The sequence below is a fragment of the Rhinopithecus bieti genome, unplaced genomic scaffold, assembly GCF_001698545.2.
Source record: "Rhinopithecus bieti isolate Rb0 unplaced genomic scaffold, ASM169854v2 scaffold_26426, whole genome shotgun sequence".
Lineage (NCBI taxonomy): Eukaryota > Metazoa > Chordata > Mammalia > Primates > Cercopithecidae > Rhinopithecus > Rhinopithecus bieti.
This window is the reverse complement of record NW_016811945.1, coordinates 815,892-837,540: the sequence shown is the minus strand read 5'-3', so window position 1 is coordinate 837,540 and position 21,649 is coordinate 815,892. Positions and strand designations below refer to the sequence as shown.

The 21,649-nt window shown below is 45.1% G+C and overlaps 2 protein-coding genes across 2 annotated transcripts in view; one reads left to right on the top strand and one right to left on the bottom strand.

Moving 5' to 3' along the window:
• The window catches only part of OIP5 (Opa interacting protein 5), a 17,101-nt gene extending 5,194 nt beyond the window's left edge, over positions 1 to 11,907 (bottom strand). Inside the window, exons 1-4 of the mRNA XM_017895400.1 lie at positions 11,527 to 11,907; positions 11,202 to 11,268; positions 6,524 to 6,646; positions 50 to 131 (exon numbers count right to left, since the gene is read on the bottom strand). Of these exons, the coding sequence (XP_017750889.1) occupies positions 50 to 131; positions 6,524 to 6,646; positions 11,202 to 11,268; positions 11,527 to 11,848 (594 nt within the window). The 5' untranslated portion in view covers positions 11,849 to 11,907. The remainder of the gene's footprint in view (positions 1 to 49; positions 132 to 6,523; positions 6,647 to 11,201; positions 11,269 to 11,526) is intronic.
• A 232-nt stretch (positions 11,908 to 12,139) lies between these two features.
• Positions 12,140 to 21,649, top strand: part of NUSAP1 (nucleolar and spindle associated protein 1) — a 42,282-nt gene continuing 32,772 nt past the window's right edge. Inside the window, exons 1-2 of the mRNA XM_017895396.1 lie at positions 12,140 to 12,335; positions 21,192 to 21,260. Coding sequence (XP_017750885.1) covers positions 12,243 to 12,335; positions 21,192 to 21,260 — 162 coding nt within the window. The 5' untranslated portion in view covers positions 12,140 to 12,242. The remainder of the gene's footprint in view (positions 12,336 to 21,191; positions 21,261 to 21,649) is intronic.

The following is a 21,649-nucleotide window of genomic DNA, read 5'->3' as shown; positions in this document are numbered from 1 at the left end:
AAAAAAAAAAAAAAAAAAAAAAAAGCATACAACCATCATGAAATTTTACCTCTGCAATCTTTTCTGATAGAGATACATTGTGAATATCCATCTCTGATGCATTTACTATGGCTTTTGTTTTTAAGAGATAGCTAGATAGGAAAAAAGAGAAAATATTAGTGTCATACCATGGTTAAGATTATAAATGAACCAAACTTGCCTTCTAAAGAAAATGTGTGTCAAAAAAAAGCCTTCTTACTGATTTTCACTTCAAGACTCATGATGTTACAGTTGGCCCACCATATCCATGGGTACAGCATCGGATTCGAACAACCACAGACTAAAAATATTTGGGGAAAAAAACTGGATTGTGTCTGTATTGAACAGGTACAGACTCTTTTTCTTGTCATCATTCCCTTAACAATACAACAACTTTGTAAATTTCCTATACATATTTGTAATGCACATAGCATTTACATTACATTAGCTGTCATAAGTAATCTGGAGATTATTTTAAAGTATAAAATATGTACTTTTATACTTTAAAAAGGAGGATATCCAAAAGTAATATGCAAATATTATACCATTTAATATCAGAAACTTGAGTGTCCATGGATTTTGGTATCTGGTAGAGTCCTCAAACCACGGATACTGAAGGATGACTGCATTTCCTTGGAAAACAAATTCAAAATAAACAAATCGGAGAGGATCTCTGCCTCATCCTACCAGAGACAAAATTATCTCATGGTAAACTAAAGACAAAAACCAGGCTCGTATGAATAATTATGATGATATAAGCTTTACACTTCATCAGTGGGATCCTGTAGCACAGTCTGAAGGAACGTAATCCCAGTGTGAGACATAGTGTTGGTCACCTATTCCCAGTAGTTATTCCCCACTTTTCTTTTTTTTTGAGATGGAGTCTCGCTCTGTTGCCCAGACTAGAGTGCAGTGGCATGATCTCAGCTCACTGCAACCTCTGCCTCCGAGGTTCAAACGACTCTCCTGCCTTAGCCTTCCAAGTAGCTGGGATTACAGGCTTGCGCCACCACGCCCAGTTAATTTTTGTATTTTTAGTAGAGACGGTGTTTCAACCATGTTGGTCAGGTTGGTCTCGAACTCCTGATCTCAGGTGATCCCCCCCGCCTCAGCCTCCCGAAGTGCTGGGATTATAGGCGTGAGCCACCAAGCCCAGCCTTCCTCACTTCTTTATTGCCAACAGAATCCAGATTTTTGCCATGAGCCTACTGTTACATATTTGCTTTCTCAAATAAAGTGATCATGTGACATAGTTCTGGCCAACAAGGATAAGAAAATTGGTTGGGTGTGCTGGCTTACACCTATTATCCCAGCACTTTGGGAGACTGAGGCAGGCAGATGGCTTGAGACCAGAAATTCGAGACCAGCCTGGGCAACACAGCGAAACCCCATCTCTTTTTCTTTCCTTTTTTTTTTGTTTTTTTTTTTGAGAGGGAGTCTCACTCTGTCGCTCAGGCTGGAGTGCAATGGCATGATCTCAGCTCACTGCAACCTCTGCCTTCCAGGTTCAAGCAATTCTCCTGCCTAAGCCTCCCAAGTAGGTGGGATTACAGGTGCCCACCACCATGCCCAGCTAATTTTTGTATTTTTAGCAGAGGCAGGTTTTCACCATATTGGACAGGCTCGTCTTGAACTCCTGACTTCAGGTGGTCCACCGCCTGCCTCAGCCTCCCAAAGTGCTGGGATTACAAGCATGAGCCACTGTGCCTCGTGTAAGTGAAACCCCATCTCTACAAAAAATACAAAAATTAGCCAGATGTGGTGGCATGCTTATAGTCCCAGCTACTTGGGAGGCTGAGTTGGGAGGATCACCTGAACCCAAGAGGTTGAGGCTGCAGTGAACCACGATAGCTCCAGCCTGTGTGACAGACAGACCATGTCTCAAAAAAAAAAAAAAAGAAAAGATTAAGAAAATTTATGCCGGCAGGGCGCTGTGGCTCATGAGTGTAATCCCAGCACTATGGGCAGATCACCTGAGGTTAGGAGTTTGAGACCAGCCTGGCAAACATGGTAAAACCCCATCTCTACTAAAAAGACAAAAATTAGCCGGGCGTGGAGGAGTGCGTCTGTGGCCCCAAATACTTGGGAGGCAAGGCAGGAGAACCATTTGAACCTGGGAGGCAGAGGTTGCAATGAGCTGAGATCGCACCACTGTGCTCCAACCTGGGTGACAGAGCAAGACTCTGTCTCAAAAAAAAAAAAGAAAGAAAGAAAATGTATGCTGATGACAAGGGGGAATTTTCTTGTGTTCCCATACTCTCCATATCCTTTTCCTTCATGTTTAGGGTGACATCATCAATCGATGTAATGACTGTAATTGCAGCAGCCATCCTGAATCCAAGAGGAAAAGGCCAAAGTTTCTACTTAATCGAAAAGAATGTCCTGACCTTTTATCCAACTCATTTTAAATATTAAGAAATTAACCAAAATCTCATAATGCTTTTCAAATTTATGTTAAAATATGTTACTAAAAGCTTACTACCCTAGCAAAAATGCAATTATTGCTCCTCTAGAACATTTACTTTTGTACTGATTTCTAGAAAAGATGTGGGATTACTAACAGCACACATTTACAGTTTTTTTTGTTTTTTTTTTTCTGCTTTAAAGTTAATTCTAAATAGAAATTGCTTAAGAATCTAGAAATTGAGGCTGGGCATGGTGGCTAATGCCTGTAATCTTAACATTTTGGGAAGCCCAGGCAGGAGAATTGCTTGAACCCAGGAGGCGGAGGTTGCAGTGAGCTAAGATCATGCCATTGTACTTCCAGCCTGGGTGACAGAGTGAGACTCCATCTTTAAAAAATAGAAGAAGAATAAATGATCAATCCATCTCAGATATATATTTTGTGTTGGAAATTTGCAATGAAGATCAAATGGTATACCTAATGCACAGTGAGCAACCCATGGTAAAGGACTGGCTTTGCTTATAAGTTTTATTGTTTAGTCAACCATAACTCAGCTAAAAACATCTATCTAAGCATAAGAAATGAGAAAAAGCAGCCGGGCATGGTGGCTCACGCCTGTAATCCCAGCACTTTGGGAGGACAAGGCAGGCGGATCACGAGGTCAGTAGATCGAGACCATCCTGGCTAACACGGTGACACCCTGTCTCTACTAAAAATACAAAAAATTAGCCAGTCCTGGTGGTGGGCACCTGTAGTCCCAGCTACTTGGGAGGCTGAGGCAGGAAAATAGGAGAATGGCACGAACCCAGGGGGCGAAGCTTGCAGTGAGCCAAGATCGCGCCACTATACTCCAGCCTGGGCGACAGAACAGGACTCCGTCTCAAGAAAAAAAAAAAAAAAGAAACGAGAGAAAGGAAACCTTTTAGTTTTATGAAAAATAAGCATTTAAGATGTGCTCAAATCTCAGCTCTTCCACCTCTTTGAGCCCTAGTTTTCTTAGACTATATTAAGAACTCAGTGATATAAGCATAATGCCTACATAAACTAGGTTGTCAATGCTTGTTTTTTGTTTTGTTTTTGTTTTTTAAGGGTCAAGGAAAGACTTTGAAGGATGTTTCAGTTTCTTGTAATATGTAAAAAAGCTTAAAAGTGTAATTTATTAGGAAAATAATGCAATAGCCAATGTAATTCATGAGAAAGGATAGCCAGTAGGATAGTTTTTCTGATGCTATGAGGCTACATGATCATTATTTTTACTTTTTTCTGTCTGCTTCATGTTTTACTGCAGAGATTTCTCAGCAGCTACATGTATCACATAGGAAATAGCTACCCCATACATAGAGCTTTTACTTCCCAACTTCAACACTAGTACCATCTACACGTAACTGGTATTTCTGGGCCCTTATTTCAAATTCCTAGGGTAGAAAACTGGTTGGCTTAGTTTGGGTCAGGTATTCATTTTTCTCTTTTTTTTTTTTTTTGAGACAGAGTCTCGCTCTGTTGCCAGGCTGGAGTGCAGTGGCGCGATCTCGGCTCACTGCAACCTCTGACTCCCTGGTTCAAGTGATTATCCTGCCTCAGCCTCCCAAACAGCTGGGATTACAGGCACGTGCCACCACATCCAACTAATTTTTTTGTATTTTTTAGTAGAGATGGGGTTTCCCCATGTTAACCAGGATCTCAATCTCCTGACCTCATGATCTGCCCGCCTCAGCCTCCCAAAGTGCTGGAATTACTGGCATGAGCTACCATGCCCAGCACCGTTTTTCTTTTCTAAGAGACAGGGTCTTGCTCTGCTCCCCATGCTAGAATACAGTGACACAATCATAGCTCACTGTAACCTTGAATTCCTGGGCTGTAGCTATCCTCCCACCTTAGCCTCCCTAGTAGCTAGGACTACAGGCATACACCACCACACACAGCTAATAGTTTAAATTTTTTGTAGAGACAGAGTCTTGCTATGTTGCCTAGGCTATTCTCAAACTCCTAAGCTCAAACAGTCTTCCAACTCAGTCTTCTAAAGCGCTGACATCACAGGCATGACCCACCATGCCTGGCCAGGTATTCATTCTTGATCCAGTACCTGGGAGTGGGAATCACACATGATACAAATCACATATGATATAAATATACAAGGCCCCACCTATTAGAGGGAGACAGAGGCTGGGCACAAACCCAAAAGGTATTTACTACAACATTATTTTGCAAAAGCTTACCTTCTAGAATGATCTTTTTATCTATTATTTATTTATTTTTATTTTTTCTGAGACGGAGTCTCACTCTGTCACCCAGGCTGAAGTGCAGTGGCTCGATCTTGGCTCACTGCAACCTCTGCCTCCTGGGTTCAAGCAATTCTCCTGCCTCACCTCCCGAGTAGCTGGGACCACAGGCGGGCACCACCACACTTGGCTTATTTTTGTATTTTTAAAGGAGATGGGGGTTTCACCATGTTGGCCAAGCTGGTCTCGAACTCCTGACCTCAGACGAACCCCCGACCTTGGCCTCCCAAAGTGCTGGGATTACAGGCGTGAGCCACTGCGCCTGGTCATACAATGTTCTTTTATTATTATTTTTTTTAAGGGGCAGTTTGAGACAGGAGGCTTCACTATGTTGCCTAGGCTGATCTCAAACACCTTCAAGATTCAAGGGATCCTCCTGCCTCAGCCTCCTGGGTAACTAGAATTTCAGGCACACACCACCACATCTGGCAAAAAGTTTATTTAATGAAAGACTACCCTCTGAATTCTTCCATGGATGCTTCTTAAGATGTCGTATATGGCCGGGCGCGGTGGCTCATGCTTGTAATCCCAGCACTTTGGGAGGCCGAGGCGGGTGGATCACGAGGTCAGGAGATCGAGACCATCCTGGCTAACTCGGTGAAACCCCGTCTCTACTAAAATACAAAAAAAATTAGCCGGGCGCAGTGGCAGGCGCCTGTAGTCCCAGCTACTCGGGAGGCTGAGGCAGGAAAATGGTGTGAACCCGGGAGGTGGAGCTTGCAGTGAGCCGAGATCGCGCCACTGCACTCCAGCCTGGGTGACAGAGCGAGACTCCATCTCAAAAAAAAAAAAAAAAAAACAGAGATGTGGTATAAGAAGACATGGAAGATAATCATAATGTTATAAGATTATATTTTGGTCCCACTGCTATCTTTTATTTATTTATTTTTTTTAAGAGATGGAGTCTCATTTTGTCACCCAAAATGGAATGCAGTGGTGTGATCACAGCAAACTGTAACCTTGAACTCCTGGGCTCATGTGATCCTCCCACCTCAGCCTCCCAAGTAAATGGGACTACAGGGGCAGGTCACTACCACATCCAGCTAATTTTTTTTTATTTTGTATAAACAAATAGGGGTCTCACTATATTGCCCATGGAGGTCTTGAACTCCTGCCCTCAAGCAGTCCTCCCACCTTGGCCTCACAAAGCACTGGCATTACAGGCGTGAGCCATCACACCTGGCCCAATGCTATCTTTTTGTCAAAGACAGTGCCTGACTTTAGCATCTTCTTTGCTACACTTTGTCTTTTTTTTTTTTTTTTTTTTTGAGGCAGAGTCTTGCTCTGTCACCCAGGCTGGGGTGTAGTGGCGCGATCTCAGCTCACGGTGCAACCTCCACCTCTCAGGTTGAAGCAATTCTCCTGCCTCAGCCTCCCAAGTAGCTGGGATTACAGGTGTGCACTAGCATGCCCAGCTACTTTTTTTTTTTTTTTTTTTTGGACAGACTCTCAGTCTCCCAGGCTGGAGTGCAGTGGCGCAATCTCGGCTCACAGCAGCCTCCGCCTCCCAGGTTCCAACAATTCTCATGCCTCGGCCTCCTAAGTAGCTGGGATTACAGGTGTCTACCACACCTGGCTAATTTTTGTGTTTTTAGTAGAGACGGGTTTCACCACGTTGGCCAGGCTGGTTTCAAACTGCTGACCTCAAGAGATCCACCCGCCTCAGCCTCCCAAAGTGCTGGAATTACAGGCATGAGCCACTGTGCTCAGCCCACTTTGTCTTTCCTGAAAAATCTTTTAAAATTTATTTGATGGATTTTGTCTCAAATAAATAAATAAATAAATGAAATGTATTTGATGATCAATACCTAAGTCTACTCACCACACCATTTTGTCACTGGAAAGGCAGAAGTGACCTCTCAAGGCAGCCAGGGCAGCATGGGTAGAATATAGATGGAAACCAATGGGAATCCCACAGGAACCACAGAATAAAAGGTTATAAGTACTAGGAGTAGGGAAAAACAGAATATGGGTAAGAATAAAAAATCATGTAAGAAATAAAAAAATAACTAGTCTCTGAAGCAGTCCTAACACCTAAGTCAGGGTGAAAATGATATTGTAATAGGAATGAGACTGAAGGTTTATCACATTCAAGAAAGGGTAACTCAGATTGTAATTTAATTACATGCTGGATTGTGGATACCCTCTTATATTCTGGTCAAAGCAGTCATGGATGTATAATTGTCACTTCAGTAGAGAAAGGTAACTTACCCCTAATAAACAGAAAAAGAGCTAACTAATCTGATTAATACTTAAACATTTAAAACTACAAATCACCGTGTAAAATGGCTATCATTATATAAATTCACATTTGTTGAAAAAATAATCAAGTTGACTGGGGCTTTACTAAACAAATTGTTCATAGAACTAAAATCAAGATTTCTCTTTTGCATATATAAAAAAAGTTAATGAAAAAATGCCCAGACTAAAAGAGAAAGAAAAAGGAATCCCATTACCCTAGCAAGCCATCTATTTTGTTTTCCTTATCCTCTGAAAAGATTACTGATGAAGAGTCAGATGTTGATTTTAGTTCTCATTACAATTCTTGAGCAAGTCATCATATTTGCTGGTATATAAGACATATTTAAATGTTAGGAACATTTTGGTCAGGCAGAGTGGTTCACACCTACTGTAATCGCAGCACTTTCAGAGGCCAAAGTGGGCAGACAGCTAGAGCCCAGGAATTCAAGACCAGCCTAGGCAACGTGTTAAAACCCCGTCTTAAAAAATAAATAAATAGGCCGGGCGTGGTGGCTCAAGCCTGTAATCCCAGCACTTTGGGAGGCCGAGACGGGCGGATCACGAGGTCAGGAGATCGAGACCATCCTGGCTAACACGGTGAAACCCCGTCTCTACTAAAAAAATACAAAAAACTAGCCAGGCGAGGTGGCGGGTGCCTGTAGTCCCAGCTACTCGGGAGGCTGAGGCAGGAGAATGGTGTAAACCCGGGAGGCGGAGCTTGCAGTGAGCTGAGATCCAGCCACTGCACTCTAGCCTGGGAGATAGAGCCCGACTCCGTCTCAAAAAATAAATAAATAAATAAACAAACAAATAAATAAATAGGCCGGGCACAGTGGCTCATGCCTGTAATCCCAGGACTTTGAGAGGCCGAGGCAGGCAGATCACGAGGTCAGGAGATCGAGACCATCCTGGCTAACATGGTGAAACCCCGTCTCTACTAAAAATATAAAAAATTAGCTAGGTGTGGTGGCGGGTGCCTGTAGTCCCAGCTACTCGGGAGGCTGAGGCAGGAGAATGGCGTGAACCCAGGAGGCGGAGCTTGCAGTGAACCGAGATAGTGCCACTGCACTCCAGCCTTGGCAACAGAGCAACACTCCGTCTCAAAATAAAATAAGAAAATTTTCTAAAAAGAAAAGCACTTTAAGAAAGTATTTAATCATGCATGTGCTAAAAGCAATTTTAAAGTGGTTTGGTAAAGGAAAAATTAATTATATTAATATAGAGTATGCTATGAAGAATTTTTTTTTTTAAGACAGGTTCTTGGCCGGGCGCAGTGGCTCAAGCCTGTAATCCCAGCACTTTGGGAGGCCGAGACGGGCGGATCATGAGGTCAGGAGATGGAGACCATCCTGGCTAACACAGGGAAACCCCGTCTCCACTAAAAAAAAAATACAAAAAAAAAAAAAAACCAGCCAGGCGAGGTGGCGGGAGCCTGTAGTCCCAGCTACTCGGGAGGCTGAGGCAGGAGAATGGCGTAAACCCGGGAGGCGGAGCTTGCAGTGAGCTGAGATCCGGCCACTGCACTCCAGCCTGGGCGACAGAGCGAGACTCCGTCTCAAAAAAAAAAAAAAAAAAAAAAAAAACAGACAGGTTCTTGTTCTGTTGCCCAGGTCAGAACGTAGTGGTACAATCATAGCTTACTGCATGCAGCCTTGAATTCCTAGGCTCAACTGATCCACCTCCCTCAGCTTCCCAAAGCTGGAATTATAGGTGCATGCTACCATGCCCTACTAATTTTTTTTGGAAGAAATGGGGTCTTACTTCCCAGGCTAGCAGAATTCTATTAACAAAATACAACATAAAAATCACATAGCTAGCCCGGGCATGATGGCTCATGCCTGTAATCCCAGCACTTTGGGAGGCCAAGAAAGGTGGATCACCAGAGGTCAGGAGTTCAAGACCAGCCTGGCCAACGTGGTGAAACCCTGTCTCTACTAAAAATACAAAAATTAGCCAGGCGTGGTGGCGGGTGCCTGTAATCCCAGCTACTCAGGAGGGTGAGGCAGGAGAATCGCTTGAACCGGGGAGGCGGAGGTTGCAGTGAGCGGAGATTGTGCCATTGCACTCCAGCCTGGGCAACAAGAGCAAAACTCCGTCTTAAAAAAGAAAAAAAAAAACAAAAAAAAAACACATAGCTAAAAAGAAATATTCATGTCAGTGGATACTAAAAAAGCACAAATAACAAAATAAATACTAAGTTTATTGGTAAATGAAGTCCCACACCACACATATAGTAATGTAATCTTGTGAATACAGGTAACCAAAAAGCAAACTGTGAAATAAAGTGTCATTAATTTGAAATTCCACATAGGAATTAATTAGTTCAGACAAAGCACAGTACTTATAAACAAATGTCTCAGTAGAAATTAATTTAATGGGCTGGGCGCAATGGGTCATGCTTATAATCCAAGCATTTTGGGAGGCGGGCAGATCACTTGAGATCAGGAGTTTGAGAACAGCCTGGTCAACATGGTGAAACTCCATCTCTACTAAAAATACAAAATTTAGCTGGGTTTCCAGAAGGTTTTCAATTTACTTTGCCCATATCCATCAGAGGAATAACTATCTATAGTAGCTATAGATAGTAACAGTAAATGAGCATTAACTTCAACTTAAAGTCACCAGCTGCATTAGCCCCTAACAAGAGAGAAAGCCTGTCCTTTGAAGCTTTTTTTTTTCTTTTTTTTTGATGGAGTGCAGTGGTACAATCACAGCTCACTACAGCCTTGACATCCCAGACTCAAGTGATCCTCCCACCTCAGCCTTCCAAGTAGCTGGACCACAGGTGCACACTATAATGCCCATTTAATTTTTAAACGTTTCATAGAGATAGGTTCTTGCTATGTTGCCCAGGCTGGTCTTGAACTCCTATGCTCAAGCAATCCTCCCACCTTGGTCCCCCAAAGTGCTGGGATTACACGTGTGAGTCACTGTGACCAGCTCCTTTGAAGCCAGGTAATACTTCTCCTTTCTACCTATGGAAGTCTGAGATGGTATCTTCTTCCAATAGAAGGCTGTTTCATCTGCACTGAAAATCTGTTGTTTAGTGCACCCACTTTCATTTTCTGCAGCTTCTGCATCAGTACTTGCTGTTTCACTTTGGACTTCTGTTATAGAGAAGGTTTCTTTCCTTAAATCTCAAGAACCAACCTCTGTTTTTTTTTTTTTTTTTTTTTTTTTTTTTAGATAGTCTTGCTCTGTCACCCAGGCTGGAGTGCAGTGGCACAATCACAGCTCCACTGCAGCCTCAACCTCTATGGGCTCAAGCCAGCCTTCCTTCTCAGCCTCCCAAGCAGCTGGGACTATATATGTGCGCCACCACATCCGGCTAAATTGTTTGTATTTTGTAGAGACAGCATTTCATCATGTTGCCCAGGCTGGTCTCAAACTCCTGGGTTCAAGCAATCCACCCACCTCGGCCTCCCAAAGTGCTGGGGTTACAGGCATGAGCCATTGCACCTAGCCAACACTTGCTACTTTCAAACTTCTTCTGCAGCTTCCTCACCTCTCAGCCTTCACAGAATTGAAGAGAGTTAGGGCCTTGTTCTGGATTAGGCTTTGGTTTAAAGGAATGCTGTGGCTGGTTTGATCTTCTACTCATACCACTCAAACTTTCTCCATATCAGCTTATAACTGGAGTAGCACTTTTAATTTCCATATATTAGTTTGTTTGATGGAGTTTCGCTCTTGTTGCCCAAGCTGGAGAGCAATGGTGTGTTCTCGGTGCACTGCAACCTCTGCCTCCCGGGTTCGAGTGATTCTCTTGCCTCAGCCTCCCAAAGAGCTGGAATTACAGGTGTGTGCCACCATGCCCCGCTAATTTTGTATTTTTAGTAGAGATGGGGGTTCACCATGTTGGTCAGGTTGGTCAGGTTGGTCTTGAACTCCTGACCTCATGTGATCCACCCACCTCAGCCTCCCAAAGTGCTGGGATTACAAGCGTGAGCCACCGGGCCCAGCCCCATTTTTTTCTTCATATTCACAATTTGGCATGACTTCACATGCCTTCCCAGCTACTCGGGAGGCTGAGGCAGAATGGTGTGAACCTGGGAGGCAGAGCTTGCAGTGAGCCGAGATCAAGCCACTGCACTCCAGCCTGGGCAACAGAGTGAGGCTCCATCTCAAAAAAAAAAAATCAAACCAACAAAAAAAAAGGAAATGGTGTCAACAGACTTGCTCAACAAGTACATGTCAGTTCCACGCTCCTCAGTCTCATAAAGTCAGGGACTAGAGACCAATCTGTAATTATCAATACGTACCTGCCTTTGAGTGAACCTTCAATGCCAACTAGGAAGGGCGCTTCCAAAACGACGTTATTTGTAACTCCTAGGAACACAAACACGGGTCAGAACTCATACTCTGCGGGCATTGAAATGGAAGATCTCTCCTCTAGACAGACTCATCCCGGTCATAAATGTCAGGAGACTCCCCAGTTCCCTGCCCCATCCCCAGGCCAAGGAGTTATTTGCTTCCAAATTTTCATTCTGTTTTCTTCCCCAGGTGGTTCTCTGCCACCCGGTGGAGAAGGCGGGAACAACCTCTCGGGCTAGCCTCTGCCTTTCCCGAACGCCTCACTGCACTCACTGGAGAAGACCACGGCCCCAAGGGACCGCGACAGGTCCCAGGCGAGGTGCACCGAGTCGGCGAGCACTGCGTGGCACTGTGCGCACTGGAAAACAGCGCACCTCTCAGGCTGCAGCCAAGACGGCAGCTGCGAGACGGCTGCCGGCTCCTCAGCCCCCAGCCCTGCGGGGCCGAGCGGCGAGGACCCCTTCACCACCTGTGTATCCCACTCCATGGAGGTCGTAAAAGAAGCTTCGTCAATCGCCCTCTCAGTGCCATCACAAAAGTCACCCCGGGGCGGCGTTACGCAAGGCGAGCGACGCCGCCGTGGCTGAGCCGCCATCTTCTCTCAGCAGGCGCCTTCGTTTCGAATACACGCCAGGCCCCGCCCCAAGCCAGTTCCTGCGTCCTCATTGGACATCGTGGGTAATCCAAGCGCTGGAGTCCGAGTCCGCGCACTCGTTACCGGAACCGGCCTTGCAGGCCCTTCGGCGCCTGCGTATTCGTGAAGTGTGAGAAAAGCGCGCGTCTGTTGCGGGAAATCAGGCTTTCTATTGGTCAGGGTTGGAAACCCCGCCTTTGAGGCATTTTCAACCAATGGAAGCGCGGCATTTTTCATTTAAACTGTGTATATAAATTTCTGCTTAGTCAAAGTTAAGAGTGGCGCCAGGGATTTGAACCTCGCTTACGAGGTTTGGTGATCCATCTTCTGAGTATCGCCGGGATTTTGAATCGCGATGATCATCCCCTCCCTAGAGGAGCTGGACTCCCTCAAGTACAGTGACCTGCAGAACTTAGCCAAGAGTCTGGGTCTCCGGGCCAACCTGCGGGTACGACGCTGGCGGTGCAGTTCCCTGGGCGGGCGCGGCGGGAATAGCGGCCTCGGGGAGATGCGGTGCGAAGGGACCGAGCGGGAAGCCCGGGGACTGAAGCAGCTGTCCCTGCCCCTCGGGCGGTAGATGTGGTTCACGGTGGTCCCAGTTAGAACTCTGATAAACGGAAGAGGAACTATAGTTTTCACTTCATTTTGAAGCTGGCTTGTCTGGGTGCTCACGTGATGAGGCTCTGTTCCGAGGGGTGGTTTGTTGTTTTTTGCTTTTTGGGGTCTCTTTTTTTTTTTTTTTTTGAAATTACTTTATACCTCTCAGGGCATCGATTACGAAACGCAGGCCCAGAAAGGGTGTCGTTAATCGTTAGACAATTAAGTAAATAATTGGCTCAGCTTCTGGAAAACCCCAAACAGACTTCACTGATTTGTAATATTGCCAATAATCTCTTGATACTTCATTGATGGACCTGTCAGGGAGAAAGAAAAAATCGACTTTTAGGGGACCACCTCCTTGGGTAAATTTTTATAACTCAGCCCTGATCTAGTATACTCATGTGCTTATTGATGACTGTTGTGGTGATGGTATCTAATCAAAACCAGTAAGGTCTTTTTTGACTCCGAGGCTACAAGATGTTAGGAGAACTGGCTGGGCGCGGTGACTCATGCCTGTAATCCCAACACTTTGGGAGGCTGAGGTAGTTGGATCACCTGAGGTCAGGATTTCGAGACCAGCCTGGCCATTAAAAAATTAGCCCGGCGTGGTGGCACACGCCTGTGATCCCAGCTACTCGCCTGTGATCCCAGCTACTCGGGAGGCTGAGGCAGGAGAATCGCCTGAACCTGGGAAGCCGAGGTGGCAGTGAGCCAAGATCGCACCCACTGCACTCCAACCTCGGTGACAGAGCGAGACTCAGTCTCAAACAAACAAAAAACAAGATATTAGGAGAAGATTTGGGGATTCAATGTAGGATAGCAGTTTTATATATTTTGTTAATAGTTGAGACTTCCCACATAATACTGCTGTATGCTCTCTAGGTTTGTCCTGCAGGCTATGATACTGACACTGCATAAATGCCTAAATCAGTCGTCACAAATGTTTTTTTTTTTTTCTTTGAGACAGAGTCTCACTCGGTTGCCCAGGCTGGAGTGCAGTGGTGCGATCTCGGCTTACCACAACCTCCACCTCCCGAGTTCAAGCGATTCTCCTGCCTCAGGCTCCTGAGTAGCTGGGATTACAGGCGCGTGTCACCATGCCCGGCTAATTTTTGTATTTTTAGTAGAGACTGGGGTTCACTATGTTGGTCAGGCTGGTCTCTAACTCCTGATCTCGTGATCCGCCCGCCTCAGCACCGGCGAAGTGCTGGGATTATAGGCGTGAGCCACCACGCCCCGCCTAAATTGTTTAAACAAAATAATCAGGGCCTAAGTGCCTGTTGGGGCTGAATGACCAAAGGGTTTTCCTTGGGGATATTTCTGGGCTATAGTGGTTTGTGGCTCCCCTATACTTTGTAAACAAAGCCTTAATATCTCAGCCTAAATTCCTTAGGCTTTTTTGCTGCCTAGCTAGAATCTTTTATCCACGGCTGCATCCCTGAACACTTGGAACTTTTATCTGTCTTTGTCCCATTGCTCATTTTGACCCTTTGGCCTCAGATCACCTTCTTTCTCCTTTATCTGCCTGACTGTGTGTGTGTGTGTGTGTGTGTGTGTGTGTGTGTGTGTTGTATTTTTAGTAGAGACTGGGTTTCACCATCTTGCCCAGGCTGGTCTTGAACTCCTGGGCTCAAGCGATCCTCCGGCCACGGCCTCCCAAAGCCCTGGGATTACAGGCGGGACCCACCACGCCTGGCCCATATCAAGTATTTATAGGTGAAATGTTATGATACCTGTAAAATTTGCTGTAGAATACTCAAGGAAAAAGAGGGAAACTAGATGAAGTAAGAACGCAGAATGTTAATAATTACTGAAACTGCTGATAGGTACGTGGGGGGGATTGCACTATTCTCTCTACTTTTGTAGAAATTTTCCATAATAAGATGTTTTAAATTATAAACTGTTGGTACAAGCCAGGAGCTCATTAAGTCAATTGCCTTTTGAAATTCTAGTACATAGCAAAAAAATTTATAAATTGCTCTAATTATCAAGATTTGATTAAAATGAAACACTACAATTTAAATAAATTAAATAAATTTTACTAGTATAAATATACTAGTATAATACTGTAAATGCTATTTCAGTTTAATCAAAACTTGATAATTTTACTAGTATGATATTATTAAAAATAAATTTATGGCCGGGCATGGTGGCTTGCGCCTGTAATCCCAGCATTTGGGAGGCCGAGGCAGGTGTATCACCTGAGGTCAGGAATTTGAGACCAGACTGGCCAACATGGCAAAACCCCATCTCTACTAAAAATACAAAAATTAGGCAGGCGTGGTGACAGGCACCTGTAATCCCAGCTACTCTGGAGGCTGAGGCAGGAGAATTGCTTGAACCCAGGGAGGCAGACGCTGCAGTGAGCCAAGATCACGCCATTGCACTCCAGCCTGGGCAACAAGAGCGAAACTCTGTCTAAAAAAAAATAATAATAATAAATAAATTTATAAGAGAGAATATTAGCTCTTTTGAGAGACTTCTCTTAACGGTAAAGCAAATTGAAGGAACGAGTTATTATTGTTAGTGTGGCGACTGGTCCTTTTGTCACTCATGCCCTCACTTCCTTTCTTACCAGCTTAAATTACAAACACTGGCACTATTTCCACTTCCTTGCACCTCCCTATACTCACCTGGCAAAACCCAAGCCTGATTAAACCCAACTATGTGCTTAATCTTTGCCTATACCTCTGCAGCTAACTCTAGCTGGAGAAAACACCTAACTTTGTTGAGTGAACTTATTTTAAACATGCAACTCTAAACCTTAATGTGGGCATTTGATCTTTCTCCTTTTTTTTTTTTTTTTTTTTTGAGATAAAGTCTCGCTCTGTTGCCCAGGCTGCAGTGGCACAATCAGGGCTCACTGCAGCCTCAACCTCTCAGCCTCAAGGCATTCTCCCACCTCGGCCTCCCAAGCAACTGGGATTACAGGCACGTGCCACCACACCTGGCCCATTGTATTCTTAGTCATGAACTTTCCTATTTTTGAAGATAATTACTTTTTATCATCTTGACTCAACTTGGCTCCCTTCCCTCCCTTGATGATTTTACCGCATAGGTCATGGGAAAATACATGCAATCAACAGAAAACTGCCTGATCCTTCAACCACCAAATCCCCCGCTTTTTTTTCTTTTCTTTTCTTTTTTTTTTTTTTTTTTTTTTTTTTTGGAGATAAGGTCTTGCTCCATCAGCCAGGCTGGAGTTCTCTGAAGTGCAGTGGCATAATCAGGGATCACTGCAGCCTCAACCTCCCGGGCTCAAGCAATCCTCCCACCTCAGCCCCCCTGAGTAGCTAGGACTACAGGCATGACCACCCTGCCTGGCCAATTTTTTTTAAATTTTAGTACAGATGAGGTCTGTCTATGTTGCCCTGTCTGGTCTCCAACTCCTGAAATACAGCACTCCTCGCGCCTTTGCCTCCCAAAGTGCTGGGATTACAGGCATGAGCCCCTAGGCTTGGCCACACCACCAAACCTTCTAGCCACCCTGCATCTACATCCGCATACTCTGCTTCTTTGCCTGTCTAAGAGCAACCTTTCCATTTATGCTGAAGATCCCGGGCCCTCTTGCCTCCCCTAGGACTACATTCCTACAATTAGAGCCTCTCTCCTGCATTAATTTCTCCACTCTGCTAGCTTATTTGCCATAAAGGCATGCAATCATGTTTTAATATCACCCATCTTTCAAAAAAATAAAAAAGCCAAAATCCTCTCCTGATCCCATGTCCTCATTCCATCTACTGCCCTATTTCTCTGTTCTTTTCTACTGAAATTGGTTGTATCAAGGTCACCATCTTACAAAGGTTCCCTCTCTCCCCTCACCTGTGCCTATCAGTAGCATTTGGCATGATTGAACATTCCCTCTGCTGCAGCCACTTTCTGTTCTAGACTTTGATGTTTCACTCTGTCCTGCCTTTCTAGCACTTCTTTCTAGTCTCCTTGGCTGGTTCTTCAGCTGCCAGATCTCTAAATGTGGAGTGCCCCCAGGGCTCTCTTTTCTCTAACTGTGCTCTATCCCTGGGTGATCTTATCCACCCCGTTTTTTTTGTTTGTTTTTCTGTTTTGTTTTTCTTTTTTTCTTTTTTTTTTTTTTTGAGATGCAATCTTGCTCAGTCACCCAGGCTAGAGTGCAGTGGCACGATCTCGGCTCACTGCAACCTTCACTTCCCAGGTTCAAGCGATTCTCCTGCCTTAGCCACCTGAGTAGCTGGGATTACAGGTGCCCACCACCATGCCCAGCTAATTTTTTTGTATTTTTAGTAGAGACATGATTTCACCAAGTTGGCCAGGCTGGTTTTGAACTCCTGACCTCAAGTGATCCACCTGCCTTGGCCTCCCAGAGTGTTGGGTTTACAGGCATGAGCCACTGCATCCGGCCACTCCCATAAGTTAAAATTAACCCAGAAGCTAATGCCTCCCAAACCCACATCTCCAGTAGGACCTCTCTCTCCCCTAGGATGCTGACTCGTGTATTTAAGTGCATTTTCAACAACACGTTCAGGTTCAAGTGTTGACAGTCTCTTCCCCCTCTCAGTACATGGGTCAGGCCCAGTTTGGATCACCCTCCTTCACCCACAGCCATCAATCCTTGTCAGCACCTCCTCCTAAATAGACCTGAAATCTGACCTCTGGGCACCATCTCCAATGCTGCAAACCTGTGCCACAGCACTCTCATCTCATGACCACTGCCTCAGTCTCCCTACTGGGCTTCCTGCCTCAACTCTTACCTCACCGTAGTGTTCTCTTGGTAGTTGGAGTGATATTTGAAACTTAGGGAAAAGGAAAAAAAAGAGAGAGAGACCAGGCACAGTGGTTCATGCCTGTACTCCTAGCACTTTGAGAGGCCGTGGTGGTTGGATCACTTGAGGCCAGGAGTTCAAAACTCATGGCAAAACCCCATCTCTACTAAAAAAAAAATAAAAAAATTAGCCGGGCGTGGTGGCATGTGCCTGTAATCCCAACTACTTGGGAGGATGAGGCACAAGAATCCCTGAACCTGAGAGGTGGAGGCTGCAGTGAGCCAAGATCATGGCACTGCACTCCAGCCTGGGTGACAGAGCGAGACTCTGTCTCCAAAAAAAAAAAAAACTTAGAATGTGTCTTTTCTGATCAGTGCCCTCCAGTAACTTCTCTCACATTTAAAATAAAATCTAAACTTTTCCAGTGTAATGAGAGAAACTTAGTTTGACCCTGATTTGGAGGGAAATTTTTTTAAAAGAAAATAGCTAAAATTGGAGAGAAGGAAATTTCGTTACGGGCTACATATTAGGTGATGTTCGGCTTTTCCTGAGCACATGAATGCATTAGAGGTTACGTGGGAAAATCTCTTCTTATTTTTAGGAGGTGTGGCTGATATATTTAGTGGTGAAGTATCATGATGTCTGGAACTCATTTTCAAATTCTTTCACAAGAAATATATGTTAATATAGAGAAACCAAATATGAGACAATGCAAATGATTGTTGAATCTTGGTGGGAAATATGAATGTTTATTACACTACTTCGACTTTTTTTTTTTTTTTTTGAGACAGAGTTTTCCTCCTGTTGCCCAGGCTGGAGTATAGTGGCGTGATCTCAGCTCACTGCGCAACATCCGCCTCCTGGGTTCAAGCAATTCTCCTGCCTCAGCCTCCTCAGTAGCTGGGATTACAGGCATGCATCACCACGCCCAGCTAATTTTGTATTTTTAGTAGAGACAGGGTTTCTCCATATTGTTCAGGCTGGTCTGGAACTCCTGAACTCAGGTGATCTGACTACCTCAGCCTCCCAAAGTGCTGGGATTACAGGTGTGAGCCACCGCACCCAGCCTACTTTGACTTTTCTATAGGCCTGACATTTTTTTTCTAATAACAAGTTAGGGGAATCAATTAATTTTTTTTTTCTTTTGAGACAAGAGTTTCGCTCTTGTCACCCAGGCTGGAGCATAGTGGTGCAATCCCGGCTCACTGAAACCTCCACTTCCAGGGTTCAAAAGATTCTCCCTCCTCAGCCTCCTGAGTAGCTCAGACTACAGGTGCCCTCCACCACACCCAGCTATTTTTATATTTTTTGCAGAGACAGGGTTTCACCCTTTTGGCCAGGCTGGTCTTGAACTCCTAACCTTGGGTGATCTACCCACCTCAGCCTCCCAAAGTGCTGGGATTACAGGCATGAGTCACTGCACCCGGCCGAAATTCCTAATTTTTGCTGTGGCCTTTACCTCTCTACTTGACCCAGCCTCTGGTCACCTCTCTGATCTCCCTGCCCTCCACACACCTCTGTTCACCATGCTCCTACCATAAGAGCAGTTTCTGTCGTTCAACTCATGGGTCCATCTCAGAGCTCCTGTTCTTGGTGCTCACTCTGCTTGGAGCGCTCTTCCCCTCCTGCCTCTATCCTCATTCACATCTCATTTCAAGCCACCACCTCAGAGAGGCCTTTCCCAACCATCCTAATTCAGGTAGCATCCCCACCCCACCCCAGTTGCCCAGTTTTATTTTTGCATCATAATACCTGATGTCATATCATTCATTTCTAGCTTTCTTGGGTAACAGACTGTTTTACCACTGCTAGAAGATCCTGGAGGGCAATCACCTTGTCTGTTTAATTCATCACTCTCTAGTGTCTGGAACAGGGCCCAGCACAATAAATGCTTGTTGAAGGAATGCACGAATATATGCTGATAACTAACATCTGCACCTTCAGCACAACTCTTGAACACCACCTCATATCATTCACCCTCCTCACTGGGTTCTGCCGCAGGTGCCTCACTTCATGCATTTTTGTATGTTTGGTGAGATTTTGAAGGTATATTAAGAAGGTATTAGAAAAATCAAGAATGCCTGAATTCTGCCCTGCCAATCATCCCCTTCCCAGAGAAAACCCCAAGGGTGTTTCAAGGAACAAGTAGAAAATAAGGTACCACTTTATTTCTAGCTGAAATGGTGCCCGATGTCTTGATGCAGAGCATTCTGGTAAAGTGGATTGGAGAATGTGGCTTAGGCTTGCACCACAAGCAAAAGCTTGAGCACAAATCAAATTTCAGGATCTCTGCCATTCTTTTGTTTTGTTTTGTTTTGTTTGTTTGTTTTTTGAGACGGAGTCTCGCTCTGCCGCCCAGGCTGGAGTACAGTGGCCGGATCTCAGCTCACTGCAAGCTCCACCTCCTGGGTTTAGGCCATTCTCCTGCCTCAGCCTCCCGAGTAGCTGGGACTACAGGCGCCCGCCACGTCGCCCGGCTAGTTTTTTGTATTTTTTAGTAGAGACGGGGTTTCACCGTGTTAGCCAGGATGGTCTCGATCTCCTGACCTCGTGATCCGCCCGTCTCGGCCTCCCAAAGTGCTGGGATTACAGGCTTGAGCCACCGCGCCCGGCCTCTCTGCCATTCTTTACTGGACACATGGCCCATGATAAAAGGCGGGAGAAGAATAGAGCCAAGCCTGGTGGCTGGGCCCACCTTGAGAAGGATGGCTCTGGCCCTCAACTGCATGGCTGGGTAGAAGAGGAAGAAAAAGAGAACCCAACCAAAAAACCTGACTCTTTTTTTTTTTTTTGAAACTGAGTCTTGCTCTGTCACCCAGACTAGAGTGCAGTCGCGTGATCTCCTCAGCTCACTGCAATCTTCGCCTCCTGGGTTCCAGCGATTCTCCTGCCTTGGCCTCCCAAGTAGCTGGGACTACAGGCGCACGCCACCAATGCCCAGCTAATTTTTGTATTTTTATTAGGACGGGGTTTCACCATGTTGGCCAGGCGGGGTTAAAATCCCTGACCTCATGATCCACCTGCCTCAGCCTCCCAAAGTGCTGGAATTACAGGCATGAGCCACTGCGCTCAACCAAACTTGACTTTTAAAGCACAGGAAAATGTAACCAATCAAATTAACATTCTCCTTTCAGGAAAGAACAAGAAGGGAAGTTTTCCTAGGCTGGAAAGAGAAGCTCTGTGTTCCCTTCCCCCCACAGAGACCTATAACCATCCCCCTAAGACCCTGTCACCTTTGGCATTCCTCACCTTAGGGACCACACCACACTTCACCAGCTGTCCAAGCCAGAAACCTTGGCATAACGAAGTTTCCCTCTTCCTCAACTCTCATGTTCACACTGATTTCACTTCCTAAGAAGGTTTTGACTTCATCCATACTACCTTAGCCCCACTCTAGTTCAGGCCACAGCATCTCTGGCTCATCCCCATCAAATGCATCTTGCACATTGTGCAGGTAGAGTAATCATTCTGAGTAATGCAAAATTGGTTACCCACTGCCTTGCTGCAAACTCTTCAGAGATTGCCCTTTTCTCTGAGGGTAAAGTTCATACTCTTTAAAGGCTTGTAAGGCCTGGTAACATCAGGGCCTGCTCACTTTCCCAACATTGTCGCCTACCATCTCCCACAACAGCTCCATGCTCCAGCCACACTGAACTTAAGTTCTGTAAACTCCACCCTCACTGTTGCCTTGCTGTGCCATTCCTCTACCTGTTTCTCTATGTCCAGCTCTCCCTTTCGTCCTTCAGATCTCAGCAATTAGACACATCACATCTTTGTCTGAGAACTGCCCTGTGCAGACACTTGCTGAAGTCTAATCTAGCAGAGACCCATTCTTTCTAAGTAATGGTTCTAGTCATATAGTCTGACCAGAGTACATTTAATGAATACAAGAACAGCAAAAAATGTTCAACATATCTTCCTTGTTTATTTGATTTTTGACTCTAATATTAAGGTCTCTGTTACAGGCAGACAAGTTGTTAAAAGCCTTGAAAGGCCACGTTAAACATGAGGCAAGAAAAGAAAATGAGAATCAGGTGAGTCATGTTTTTCATGTTTACCTGTTAGCTAGCAAAACAATTATATTTAGTTAATGGACAATTAACACACAACTAGTGATGATTTAAGACATGCTGTTGGCTGAGTGTGGTGGCTCACGCCTATAATCCTAGCACTTTGGGAGGCTGAGGTGGGCGGATCACTTGAGACCAGGAGTTGGAGACTAGCCTGGCCAACATGGTGAAACCCCATCTCTACTAAAAATACAAAAATTAGCCAGACTTGATGGCGGGAGCCTGTAATCCCAGCTACTCGGGAGGCTGAGACAGAGAGAATTGCTTGAACCCGGTAGGCAGAGGTTGCAGTGAGCCAAGATCGTGCCACTGTACTCCAGCCTGGGCGACAGAACAAGACTCCGTCTCAAAAA